This window comes from Mercenaria mercenaria, chromosome 4, assembly GCF_021730395.1.
Source record: "Mercenaria mercenaria strain notata chromosome 4, MADL_Memer_1, whole genome shotgun sequence".
Lineage (NCBI taxonomy): Eukaryota > Metazoa > Mollusca > Bivalvia > Venerida > Veneridae > Mercenaria > Mercenaria mercenaria.
The window spans coordinates 50,815,528-50,830,439 of NC_069364.1; the positions used below are offsets into that span (position 1 = coordinate 50,815,528).

General features: G+C 35.3%; 1 protein-coding gene across 2 annotated transcripts; it reads left to right on the plus strand.

Moving 5' to 3' along the window:
• Nucleotides 1-3: 3 nt before the first annotated feature.
• On the plus strand, nt 4-14,530 carry LOC123551660 (uncharacterized). 2 transcript variants are annotated; one of them, XM_053541132.1, is made up of 9 exons: nt 4-146; nt 2,036-3,443; nt 4,425-4,534; nt 5,351-5,594; nt 6,466-6,620; nt 9,011-9,133; nt 9,522-9,581; nt 10,262-10,328; nt 13,965-14,530. In XM_053541132.1, the coding sequence occupies exons 1-9, from the start codon at nt 76-78 to the stop codon at nt 14,094-14,096; spliced, it is 2,370 nt and encodes a 789-aa protein (XP_053397107.1). In that variant the 5' UTR covers nt 4-75; the 3' UTR covers nt 14,097-14,530. The 2 variants fall into 2 exon arrangements, with proteins under 2 accessions (XP_053397107.1, XP_045196674.2); XM_045340739.2 differs by having other exon boundaries at nt 51-146; nt 2,033-3,443.
• Nucleotides 14,531-14,912: the final 382 nt, after the last annotated feature.

Here is a 14,912-nt window from a genome sequence, read left to right on the forward strand (position 1 = left end):
TTCAAATTTTGCCCACACAAACAAAAAGGCAACACTTGGATTACTGTATTGACTGGCGGGAAACGTTGACGTCTTATGACGTCGATGGAAGTAAACACGTCAGACATCATCATTTACAACTTGAGAAGAAAAATGGCATCGTTGGTGTAAGTAGTTTTCACGTTTCTGAAATGAAATTGTTGACTCTTAGGCTTTCATAAGTACTTTTTGTGAATATTAAACAATAATTGTTTATCAGAATCAAGAAATTTATAATACATGTATTTATGTAGATCTATTTCCTGATAATGATAGGAATTACATTTTATGAAATACTCCTGTACAGACTGCATGATTTCTGCAAGACCTAAATAGAACTTATATGTCAGTTTATTAAGACTTTTAAGGGGTGGCCCTCTTGATGTGTATGTATGACTGTTTGGGTCGTTTGTTCCACGGCAGCGTTTTCCGAGAAATTATTGCTGACAATTTTAAAAGAACGAACTATTAGTCATAATCATTCCACAAGAGTTACGAATCGGCCATAGTCCATCATTTTGGAACATTCATTATTGCAATTTGACCCCATTTGTTGTTGGATTATACAACTTTCAGAACATCTTAGTTAGAAAACAAGAAATATGTTCATGAAAAAATAATGGTACGTTTTGAAACAGTCATTTGTCGAAATTTGTATTGAACGTAAATTTACTTTTACCCTGACTTTTATATTAAAAATGGGCATAAAGTTAAAATAATTTAAGGTATCGTAAATATTTTTAATGACCCTTTAGAGACAAAAAATATATGACACCCCTCTCTATCAACCCCATGCATACACCCACACTCACACCTTACTCCCAACGGTACAAAATGCTCCTGTTCAATTTGTCCCTTTGATATTGTTTGATAAAACCTTAAAAATTTGTGAAAAAAGAAAAACAATTTTAAGGTGATACAGTTTTTAACAGAATGAATGATAAATCATAATATATTGATGTTTTTTGACCACCTTGGTTAAGTATTGTTCGCTAGGGATTTTGTCCGAATTCCGGATCAAGCATTTCACTTTTCTGAGGCGGTGGCGCCGCTTTAAAGATTCCTCATGATATTAATACCCTTCAGTAATTAAAACTTTAAAATAAATTACCAAAACTATAGTGTACATACATGTATAACCTCGAAGTTTTGATTGGCTGGAATTTTTATCGTACGATAAAAACGAATAAAGGTAATTTAGTAGGTTCTTACTGTAACTTTTGGGGACCTTTAGAAATATTTAGCTATCTATGTAACTATGTAACTTTTTCCTGGTTTAACTTACTGCTTGTATCAAAGACTACTCTTGGTTCCTCTCTGAATATAAGTTACACCATTCCAAAAAAACTGCAAGGGTCGATATGAAATTTTTAATATTCTAAATGTATAATAGTTTTGAATCTTAAACTCGATTTTAATAGGGTATTAATTTTACCAATTAACATTTTAAACGTTACGAACTTAATCTAATTTGCTTACGAATTTTTATAAAATTTAAGGATATCTAAGTTATAGCCTAAAACTAACATTTGAATTTTTTAACTACAATATTTACATTAATAAAGATATATTAAAAATAAAAAAGATCCTACTTACATCCGTGGAGACCTTCACAATGGTATAGAATTACAGATTTTTCAGAATTACATAATTCATGAAAATCGAAAACGTAGCCCTAGTATAGTATATTTGCATGAAAAATAGTTGCGGAGGCATTTGATACCTTCTAATCTATATGGATGTGTATTATTGTGCACATTGTAGAGTACATGTATTAAATTTCTATTCTGTTTAATTTATACTCTAATTTGGAACAAGTTTTTCATGATCTCATTTTATTTTCGTTTGGATACATGTTTCAAGCGGAAACAAAAAAAAATCATAACTATGCATAAGATTTACACAAAATATACATTGTGTTCAACTGAGCGCAGATTTTAAAACGGTTTGAGTTTGAAAGGAGGTCCAACATGTGGCGATGGACTTCTGAACAACAGTTATAAATTATTTTCAGCAGAGAAGAAAATCAGCAAGAGTGCATGTGTAATAATTACAGTGATCACAACATCTCGAATAATGGACAGCACGTGTATAATCATTGTCACAGTAGCAGACAGCACGTGCAGCACGACGAATTATTTCTAGACTCTGAGGTTGCAACATTTTGCGTTTGTGAAAAGCAAATTCGTCAAAAAAATCTAACGGCCAAAAATGGCAATAATAATAGAAACGATGACAGTTTGACCCCCAATGTTAAAGAAAGCACTGAGATAACAACAGACAATGCTGATGAAACGAAAGCCAACCTTGTCGGATATGAAGACACCGATAATGTTGAAATCATTATTTTCGTAGAAAAAGGCTACGGGGAGATACATGTTGGTGTTGTGTCGAAACTATTTGTACCTAGCAAAAACCAAATGATCCTAGCAAGTACTTTCAAATTTGCATTGGACACGAAAGATGAACATCATAGTAAGAATCATGACATTGAGACTGAACCAAGAAGCAAAGAAGTAAATATCACTACTAAAACAATAGAAAATATGACATCTACAAAGAAAGGAAATGCTAGTGAAGCAAAACATGTACATTTTCAAAGGCAAAGGCGTGTAAGTTTACGATCTCACAAGATGGAAAAAGACAGTAATAATCAGGTTTATCAGGGCGTAGAAAATGTCGAGAAATGTTCAGAGAACCCTGTGTGTAAAGATTATTTGAAAAATGTTAATATGCCGACTGTAAGTAATAAAGTTGACAATAAAATAGATGAAGAACCAGCGAGCAAACCCGTTCTTCAGAATATGCAAAAGCCTTCTTCACATGTAAGTTCATCTGAAAGTGATCTTAGAAAATATCCTGACAGAGGAAATGCTCGTAGAGCTGACAAATGGCAGAGGCAGTTACCTGCGGACAAGAAAATAACCATATTACAGCGAGGTTGCGATATAAGTACAGCTCATGAGAAATCTTATATTATAAAAGACCGCGACTCAAAAGGAAATAAAAACGACAGCTTCTCTAAGTTTCCGAAACTTAAAACTGAAATTAACCAAAACCAGCCGGAAAGAGGCTCAAAGAATCTGAGAAATACACCAGTTCAGATCAGCAGCTCCAACATAAATACGACTTCATCCTCGGTAAACAACGAGTCTCGAGCCCGTCGCAGCAAATCGTCAATAGATGCAGACGGCGCTAGACAACTTGAGGAGAAGAAGGAAAAGGAACGACAGAGAAAGAAGCTTGCACGGAGGAAACAGCGCAAATATAAACATAGAACGCCTAAAACAGAGTTAGAAATATTCCAGCAACAAATTGAGACAGGTCAACTGAGGTCAATGTTTAGTCGGTACAAAACGGAGGGTTTGAAGTGCTTAGTGATGCAAAAACTTCTGCACAAGGGTACATTTAGTAACAAGTACAAAGTAAGTATTAGAAATTAGTTTAATTAAACCTGCAGATGAAACGAAGCGTTGAAAATGACAAATAAAAAAAGTTTCTTGCAAACTTCCACATAGTTCTTTTGGGCGAAATAAACTGGCGGTATTTTTACACATTGTCACATTCTTGACGTCGTGGGAGACGTTGCTCAAATTTACTATGATAGGGACAGAAAGAAGAAATTTTGATGTTTCAGCAGGAAAAGCTTATGCATGTCTTAAAAAGGAAATTACATTTGTGACTTTCAACACTGAATTAATTACACTCGTTGAATGAAATTGATAAAATGCTCGATAGAGCTTCGCATTTTATTATCTAATTCAACTATTTAAATAATTCGATATAAAAAGATTTTCTCATATTGGAATTAGTGTTTTAGATGAAATTGGTTCTGAATGACTTATATTGTGTCGTCCTGTTTCTATTGCATTTCTTCGTTTAAGAGATGATAGATATGAAGAAATATGTACTAAATTTTCACAGAACGTGTGTAAATTAGAACCTATTAAATGATATCTTCAGCGCTAGGCGTTGTTTATTGTTGGAAGTCTGTAAATGAGCCATACGTCATGCGGATAATTGCCGTCAAATGATTACCTGTCCTAATTTCAACTGTTGTACAGCGCTTGACTTCGTTCTTTGTTTAACTTACAAAACACTTGAGTCATATTTGAATGCATTTTATCATGTGTTGCACTCCTAAAATAAAGAAGAGAAGGGATCAGAGCACGTTTAATCTTGATGTTGTTTCAAATTTTCTCCCCTGGTTCACCACCCCATTTGTCCTGTAAGCCTAATACTGACATGGATTTTATTGAAACTGCCTCAGTATCAAAACCAAACGCTGTACAAAGTTTAAAATATATAAATGAAGTGCGGGATCTAGAGTTAACAACGCCCAATATTTGTAATAAAGAATTATGTTAAATGTTACATAATACTTGAGTGGTTTGCATCTTTTTTAGGCATCCTTCAAGAACAAGCAGGTTGTCTTGACAGTTTACAATGAAGAACTGGCAGACGTAATCAACGCTTTAGATATGGCACATATGGGCAACTCGTACTTCGTTCTAGGGTAAATGACTTGTACTTAACCTCTTCCAGCGTGTCGCAGTTGCTAAAATATATTTTGTAAATAGTTGTTCCTCTCTACAGTTAGCAGTACCCCATGACTTTGGGCTAGTAAATTTTATATCTTCAGCCAGACTTACTACATTTAGAATGTGACATGCTTCCCCGAGTAATTGTATACTAAAAAAATGAAAAAAAAAAAACAAAAAAACTTTCTTTGTTGTAATGTATAAGAATACTTAAATAAATAACCTGGTCCCGTGTTCACAAAACATTTTCAGTGTCAGCTGAGTTTGAAAAGGAAACTTTATTTGTCATTTATATCTAAATAGCATGTTAAAAACTAAGTTTTAAGTTAACAACTTTTTTTCAAATGAGTTTTCAGTACTGATGGTCAGTTTCAGTGGGAATTAAGTCTTGAAGTTTTAATAAAATTGATATTAAAATTTCAAACTCAAAGTCAGCTGAGACCAAAATGTTTTGTGAACCCGTGTTCACAAAACATTTTCAGTCTCATCTGAGTTTGATAATGAAACTTGTCATTTCTATCTAAACAGCATGTCAAAAAGCTAAATTTTAAGTTAATAACTAATTTCATGTGGCTATTCAGTTTGAATTTAACCTTGAAGTTTTAGTAAAATTGATATTAAAATGTCAAACTCAAACTCAGCCGAGACCGAAAAAATGTTTTGTGAACACGGAGCCAGATCATTTATTATTAAATATTATAGACCCTATTACAAACTTTAATGTTTTTCAACGTTGTCATTTTTTTCATCGCAAACTTTTTTACACGTTAGTTTTCCATCATAATTTTCAGATTTAGCGACTGCATGACTGGACCATATGGCAAGCTCTGGTTCATGAGCATATTCCACAGCTTCGGTGACCTCCAAAAACTACTGTCACGTGACAGAAACCGTCACGTGATCGGTGAACTACACGCGCAGTTTATCACGGCGGGTGTTCTAATTGGCGTCGACTTTCTGCATCAGCACGAGATTGTCCATGGCAACATTAAACCGTCAAAAGTGCTTATCAACGCTCTCGGTTATCCAGTTTTGGTAAGGTCTTGATGTGTTGCACATCTATATATATAGTAAAGAAATAAATGTTCATGGCACATTGCTCGTAAATCAGCGAGGTGCCGATATTCTTCATACTGATACCCCAAACTAGCCTTCTGCACCGCCATTTGTAATTTTTACATATCATGTTTGGAAATGCGTGTCCGGCCGAACAAGACACGTGGCTCGGTGATCAAGATAACACTTTTTAATGGTCCATTTTCCTGTATTTAATAATGGAAACTGTTCATGTCCAGCCCAAAATTTCGTAGTTATGGCGGAATTTCAATGAATTGGCGAAAATTATCACTATATCAAGGCAATGCGTTGCATGTAAGACCTGGCCTCCTTCAAATATCAAAGTGGCATTTTGGGTTCGAAAACGATATAGTTAAGAAATAATATGTCTCAGTTAGTGATTTGTCGTTGAATAAAATCATTGTTTGGAGTTTAGATGCGCAAGAATTATATCAAGAGGGCTGCGCCCTCAAGATATAATTATACGCATCTGAACGACTAACAGTTATTTTATATCTTTACTTAATATACATTTGTATATAATTATTTTTTTTTAATTTATTTCTTTACTACATGTATAGATGTGTTTGACTATGATATGCAAGAGCAAATCGCTCTATGAGATATATTATTTCGATTCTAACATGTTATCAAGGATTCTTTTGTACATGTGTCCTTTGCGCCATCCACCAATAGTTGCCTGCTTTCTGGTAGTTTCTTTTCATAAGACTTTATTGTGCATGATGAGAGTTGGAAGTACACGCATTTCTGAGTCTTAACATTACGTAGCGGGAGCATTCGTAATCCTCAAACTTTGACCGGAAGCTAGGTTATACTGTTTTAATTGTAGACTGGTTTTGTGAAGATGACAGACAAATCGGATATGGAGGGTAACGAAGCCTATACTCCAGCATATGTTGCTCCGGAACATCTCCGTGGTAACCGTGATACAGCAATAGACATTTTCAGTGTCGGCTGTATGGCCTATGAAATCATCACTGGATGGTAATTTCAGTTTGTGTTACTAGTATTAGCTAACCTGTCACGTAGTGACAGGGTGAGCTTTCGTGATCGCCCTTCGTCCGTCCGCAATTTCTTGTGAACACAATAGAGACCGTCCGTCCGTCCACAATTTCTTGTTAACACGATAGAGACCATATTTTGCAAGCAATTTTGATCAAACTTGTACAAAACTTGTATTGGCATGATATCTCGGTTCCGTTCGAAAACTGGCCAGATCCCATCATGGGTTCTAGAGTCATTGCCCCTTAAAGGGCCAGAATTTGATAGTGTGCGTGCATCAACAATTTCTTGTCTGCAAGATAGTGGTTTCATTTATGATTTTATTTTAACCAAACTTGCACACAACTTGTATCACCATAAGATCTTGGTTCCTTTCTTGAACTGGCCAGATCCCATTATGGGTTCCAGAGTGATGGCCACTGAAAGGACCAGAATTAGCTATTTTGACCTTGTCTGCACAATAGCAGCTTTATTTATGATTTGATTTTTACCAAACTTGCACACAACTTGTTTCACCATAAGATCTTGGTTCTTTTCTTGAACTGGCCAGATTCCATTATGGGTTCCAGAATGATGGCCCCTGAAAAGGCTAGAATTAGCTATTTTGACCATGTTTGCACAATAGCAGCTTCATTTCTGATTTGAATTTAATCAAACTTGCACAAAACTTGTTTCACCATAAGATCTCGGTTCCTTTCTTCAACCGGCCAGAACCCATAATGGGTTTCAGAGTTACGGCCCCTGAAAGGACCAGAATTAGCTATTTTGACCTTGTCTGCACAATAGCAGCTTCATTTATGATTTGATTTTAACCAGTTTGCACACAACTTGTATCTCCAAAAGATCTTGGCTCCTTTCTTGTGCTGGCCAGATTCCATTATGGGTTCCAGAGTCATGGCCCCTGATAGGGCCAGAATTAGCTATTTTGACCTTGTCTGCACAATAGCAACTTCATTTACGATTTGAATTTAATCAAACTTGCACAATACTTGTGTCACCATAAGATCTCGGTTCTTTTCTTGAACCGGCCAGATCCCATAATGGGTTCCAGAGTTATGGCCCCTGAAAGGGCAAAAATTAGCTATTTTGACCTTGTCTGCACAATAGCAGCTTCATTTATGATTTGATTTTAACCAAACTTGCACACAACTTGTATCACCATAAGATCTCGATTCCTTTTTATACGCCCGAAGGGACGTATTATGTTCTGTTGGTTAGCAATTTCCCTTCCGCTCTGTAACTCTTGAACCCCTTGAAGGATTTCAAAGAAAACTGACACAAATGTTCACCTCATCGAAACGACGTGCAGAGCGTATGTTTTGGATGGCTCACTTCAAGGTCAAGGTCACATTTAGGGGGTCAAAGGTCATATGACTTTGTTTTGTGTGTATATTGCTCTGCATTTGCGTTGCATTGCAGTGCTCTTGTTTTATTTGGCAGATCCTTCTTTTTTCACTTACAATAATTTTTATTTAATTACTTCCCTTTTATGTTACTATAAATAGCTTATTTAGTAACTTTTTTTATTATTGGCCGTAGGGAAAAACAGAGACCACTTTTCTGTGGTACAACATGGATGGTACCTCCAATTTTTAGGTGTATTTTGACATATCTGTATCTTGTAAGAATTTTTTTTTCTTTTTGGTTAAATTTCTTCCCTTTGATGTTCCTGTCCTTTGGACAATATAGAAAACGGATTTCAAAACAGTTTTACACAAGACTAGTGTTCCTTGAGTGACCCTCTACTATATTCCTTCAAATAATTTTGATTCAGCGAAAAACATGGCCCCCAAGGGGTTTTGCTTATTTTCCCTATATACCTATATAGAACTTTGAAAATCTTTTTTGTCAGAAACTGCTAGTCCGTTTTCAAAACAATTTTTCACAAATGTTTCTTGGGTGACCCTCTACCAAATTCCTTCAAACAATTTTGATTCATTGAAAAAGTGACCGCCTTTGGGAGGGGCTCATTTTCCCATATAGCTATACAGAAAACTTATTGTATGAAACTACTGGCCTGATTTGAAAATAATTTTATTTAAAGTAACTTTTAGAAAATTTCAACTATATTTTCTCATAATACTTTTGATTGATCTTGATTATGATTTTTTGACCTTCTTGTCCTTAAAGTCCAATGATAACAGGTGAGCGGTATAGGGCCTTTATGGCCCTCTTTTTTGTAAACTTTTTTTTCCGAATTTTGTAAATCAAGCTTTGTTTACTGTGAACCTTACGGATTTGATAGTGAATGAGAAATATTATGTAATCCTACCAAGTGAAACTTTAAAATGAACCAAACCTTAGTAAAAAGTTTTCTAGTTTTGAAAGTTTAAAGCGCAATTTTGTTTACGTCTGACCGATCTATTCTTTAGGACGCCGTTTGACGGTGAAACCCGGGAACAAACCTTACAGAACATACAGAGAGCATGCAGACCGATCTATGATCCGGAATTATTCTCATTTGCCGGAGAGTTCTTCATAGATTCCTGTCTTAGGTATTGCTCATGTCTATATTTTCTATAAATGTCATATCTGTCATAATTTTGGGTCATACGTCGCGCTGCTACATTGAAGTCGTTTCGGCGCTACTCAGGGTCCATCCAAACACATGCAACTGTTTAAATTACATTGTACATGTAGTTGTATTGCAAATTATATGAGAAAACATAGCAAGTCTTATTCAACTGATTTCTTGATGAATTCATAGGCTTGTTCTCTTCTTTTGAAAGTCTGTTAAAACAGAAAAGTCGACTGGTTCCAAGTTTTAAAGCTTTGGAGGCTAAGGAAATGAATATTTAGACATTTAAAATATAATCTAATTATAGCTTTGATAAATTCTGAATTAACTGAATCGTACTTGTCTTGGTGATCTTTATTTTTCAGGAGGAACCCCAAAGAGCGTTTCTGGATTGGTGTAGAGAGGAGTAACCTCATTTACGAAGAGTAAGTCCTTCGGCCGCAGTTTATCCATTATCTTTGGATGAATGCTTTTAAATTCTATCCAAGTATGAATCTAATTATCTGGTAGTTTTGTTTATTTTTTTTTTAAATTTAGTGTTTTCCGAAGCAGATTAACATAACAAAATTGCAATAGAAAAAGATTACAGTTGACGTGAAGATCACCGCTGATTATTTAAAACATTCACTGAGATTTTTGTCAGGTCATCCTAGGTGCTGCATTGTGCGGACCACGTCTATCATTTTAGCGCGCCTTTTTTTTTTTTTTTTTTATATATAACACCCTGTCGTCAAGCGTTCCAATTTGATGATCAGACGACTTTATAAACATCTCAAAACTTGCGAGTCCTTCGATTTCGAAGAAAACAAACGATGATGTCATATTCTTAGGTCTAATACATACAAACTTTTTCGTTTGGTATATACAAATGTATCTCAAAATCTGATTTTCGGCATAATCAAACAAATAACACAGGCGAGTAAGGATTGTCAACTGCCGAAAAATAACACTAGGGGCGCTTTTTTCTCAGATATCACCCTCGCTGGCCTGTGTTATTTACATAATGTTAAGGGAATATGCAGAAACGTTCGATAGTTATATGTGTCAACCCTCGTCGGGTTAGCCGCTCATATACATAATACATTTGCGTCTTTTGTTATTGTAGATGGTTTAGTACGTTAGACTGGAGGGATTTCAGGAGGCAGACGCTTCGATCTCCTATTCTAGAGGCTGTAAGTAATACCATTCACAGTGCCAAGATATTTATAATCTAATACAAGGTAATAAGTGAAAAAAAAACAAGTGTCGTTTCATTTGTAAACACATGTTCCGTGGTGGCATACTGGATTTAACTCGGTTTCTAGTATGCTGTGGCCACTGATAACATAGCATATGTGGGTCATCTACTGAGCACAGGCAATTTACACAAAAAATAAAAAGGAAGTGACTACTCAGTGTCACATGTGAAGTGTTCCATGCTGCTGATGAAATCTAGTATTATGAGAATGTGGCAGTTATATTTTTGGATTAGATCTAGACCATCTTCATTGTCAATTTCCAGGTTTTATTCTTTGTTAGTTTTATTCATTGAGAAAATGTCTACATAAACTGCAATTTTCATGGGAATATTTTCAGAGGGTGATGTTTTTGAGAATGTATTATTTTCTTATATATAACATAACATCTAAACCTTTTCGTATTTTTGGTAAGAAGACATGTTATACTAAATGACTATATATGTTTTTCATATCATTGAAATGTTCTGAAGTACTGAAAATGGGGTACTAGTATCAAGATTTCCTTGTTTATATGAAATAAAGAAGGAACTGAATTGGTATAGTGTAACCTCTAGATGAAACTGTTCTCTAGTTATTGGCCGAACTTTGGACCTCCAAAATTATCCAGTTTGTCACGTGTTTTACTTGAAATGTACATGATTTCTTTCCATATCAGAATTATTGACTGAAACCCATTTTCAGCCTCGAGGTCATCGTGACGTTGACTTTAAATCTGCTGACTAATATGCAAACATCATACGACGTTTGGAGACGTTGACTGGAGCGTTCTCAAGTTATTTTGGAAACCGTTTTCAATCTTCCGAACCCACTATCCAAACATACAATATATTTTGGCCTCTACTGATTTTGAAATTGGAATTTTGATCGCAGAATTAACTGGAATTCCAATTCAAATTGAGACCGACTGCCAGTACTGAGTACTCACCTTAAAATAGTCATTAACTTAACCTTTAGTTTGAAGAATATATAGAGCTGCTGCACTCGCCCGTACGTTGGCGTTGTTAGCTCACCTGTCACAAAGTGACAAGGTGAGCTTTTGTGATCGCGCGGTGTCAGTCGTCCGTCCGTCCGTCCGTAAACTTTTGCTTGTGACCACTCTAGAGGTCACATTTTTCATGGGATCTTTATGAAAGTTGGTCAGAATGTTCATCTTGATGATATCTAGGTAAAGTTCGAAACTGGGTCACGTGCCATCAAAAACTAGGTCAGTAGGTCTAAAAATAGAAAAACCTTGTGACCTCTCTAGTGGCCATATATTTCACAAGATCTTCATGAAAATTGAGCAGAATGTTCACCTTGATGATATCTAGGTCAAGTTCGAAACTGGGTCACGTGTGGTCAAAAACTAGATCAGTAGGTCTAAAAATAGAAAAACCTTGTGACCTCTCTAGAGGCCATATATTTCACAAGATCTTCATGAAAATTGGTCAGAATGTTCACCTTGATGATATCTAGGTCAAGTTCGAAAATGGGTCACGTGCCTTCAAAAACTAGGTTAGTAGGTCTAAAAATAGAAAAACCTTGTGACCTCTCTAAAGGCCATATATTTCATGAGAACTTCATGAAAATTGGTCAGAATGTTCATCTTGATGATATCTAGGTCAAGTTTGAAAGTGGGTCACGTGCCGTCAAAAACTAGGTCAGTAGGTCATATAATAGAAAAACATTGTGACCTCTTTAGAGGCCATATTTTTTATGGGATCTGTATGAAAGTTGGTCTGAATGTTCATCTTTATGATATCTAGGTCAAGTTCGAAAGTTGGTCACGTGCATTCAAAAACTAGGTCAGTAGGTCAAATAATAGAAAAACCTTTGTGACCTCTCTAAAGGCCATATTTTTCATGGGATCTGTATGAAAATTGGTCTGAATGTTCATCTTGATGATATCTAGGTCAAGTTCGAAACAGGGTAATGTGCGGTTAAAAACTAGGTCAGTAGGTCTAAAAATAGAAAAACCTTGTGACCTCTCTAGAGGCCATATTTTTCAATGGATCTCCATAAAAATTGGTCAGAATGTTCACCTTGATGATATCTAGGTCAAATTTGAAACTTGGTCACGTGCCTTAAAAAACTAGGTCAGTAGGTCAAATAATAAAAAAACCTTGTGACCTCTCTAGAGGCCATACTTTTCATAGGATCTGTATGAAAGTTGGTCTGAATGTTCATCTTGATGATATCTAGTTCAAGTTTGAAACTGGGTCAACTGCGGTTAAAAACTAGGTCAGTAGGTCTAAAATTATTTAAATCTTTTGACTTCTCTAGAGGCCATATTTTTCAATGGATCTTCATGAAAATTGATCTGAATGTTCACCTTGATGATATCTAGGTCAATTTCGAAACTGGGTTACGTGCGGTCAAAAACTAGGCCAGTAGGTATAAAAATAGAAAACCTTGTGACCTCTCTAGAGGCCATATTTTTCATGAGATCTTCATGAAAATTATTGAGAATGTTCACCTTGATGATATCTAGGTAAAGTTCAAAACAGGGTCACGTACCTTCGAAAACTAGGTCAATAGGTCAAATAATAGAAAAACCTTGTGACCTCTCTAGAGACCATATTTTTCAATGGATCTTCATGAAAATTGGTCAGAATTTTTATCTTGATAATATCTAGGTCAAGTTTAAAACTGGGTCACATGAGCTCAAAAACTAGGTCACTATGTCAAATAATAGAAAAAACGACGTCATACTCAAAACTGGGTCATGTGGGAAGAGGTGAGCGATTCACGACCATCATGGTCCTCTTGTTTTTGTGTGTCAGCTAGTATCTTAGTAACCACTTGTTGTGGTAATGGCTATTTGTGCAAAGGTGATGAACAGACTTGCAGTGCACAAGTTTGCATTTTTACAAACTTTTGCCCCTCTGTCGACTTAGCAATATTGATTAAGTTTTTAGATATATGCTAGTTTCATAGTGCGGCTTATGGAAATGGATTGCAATCTTACTCTTTTTCGCTCTAATGAACTGACACGCAATGCACAGGTTCCATAACTCTATTTTGCAACTATACAAAATAATGGGTCCCTTTTCGATATAGCAAGCTGGTATCATATTACCCACTAACGGGAACGGATTGAAACAGCACATACCTATTCGCTGTAGTTATTTGACGTGCAATGCACAGGTACCTTAACCCTATTTTGCATTTTTACAGAATGATACCCCACTTTTCTGATTTGTATCAACCTAACCTTTCAGTGACAATGCTTTTGAATACGTTGATGTCCGCCGATATTTCCTGTTTAACATTCTTAAGACATAAAGTTTAAGGTAATTATTCTCACAACTACACATCTTCCAAGAGGTTTTATACCCGGTTCTCTGTGCAGCTGCTTACACCGCGAGTAGACAGAGTAATAATGCTGAGCAGCATGCACCTTTAATGGACACAAGGCACTGTATACCGTGATCAAAACTCGTTTGGAGATTAACTGAAATTATCTGTATGAAAATTTCGGATAAAACTAAAAATGTCATAAAATCATAGGTTTTTACTTTTTCTAAGCAATTAAGCAATAATTATTTTAGCCGACCACTGCTTAAATCATACGCCATGGTACTCTTTCAGCAACGTCTTATTAACAACCGTGCAGAGCTTGGCTGGGAAGAAAAGGCTGTACAGTTCAAATGGGGTCAGGTCATGGATGTGATGTGCCCATATACACCTAGTCTATACACTGACGAGGACAATATCATCTAGATTACATCAAATCATAAAGAAGAACGAAAAACGCTGCCTTTGATGACCCATTACACGAATCATGTTGTAGTTGGAAATTTCAGATTGATCAAGTTACTAATTTGAATAATTATTTTTGAAAAAGTTTAGAATTTATGGAACATTTTCTAAAATATTCTAATTTTTTATAGATCATTTTTTTGTGGATGTATACTTACAATCATTTTATAATTATCTTACAAGCATTTTCTACTTTTACATGTTTGACGATTTAAACTGATTTTATCTATCATTACTCCCATTCAACAAAGGCCACGTCATTTTGTACGTATATATACTGCATTGTAAATACTTATTTTGATTGTCATATAAATGCACTTTATGATTTTAAGTTTGATATGTCACATAATGTGTCATGATGTTTTTAAATAAACTTGAAAATGATATTTTAAAAACGTTTTGTTTATAAATATGAAGCCCTTTGTACGAAAATGTAGGCGATTATGCGTGTTTGTTAATTATTAAAGATTCTAATCAAAATATTCAATGCCTACACTACTTGCTTAAGTCAAATGTGACGTTTAAAACGACGTAATGATTGCGTCTAACAAATGTTCAATAGCCTGAATAGGACTGACAAAACTGAAATAGAAAAAAATAGTGCAACAACACACTGAATTACGTCACGCACCCGATATGAAATTCAGGCGTCAGTGTATGGAAAAATATTGACGTTTCCGGTACCAGTGTAACTTAACGGGGAATAGAAACGAGTATGTAATAAAAGAAAATATTACTATATCAAAACTATATTTAATTAAGAATTCCAATGTGACT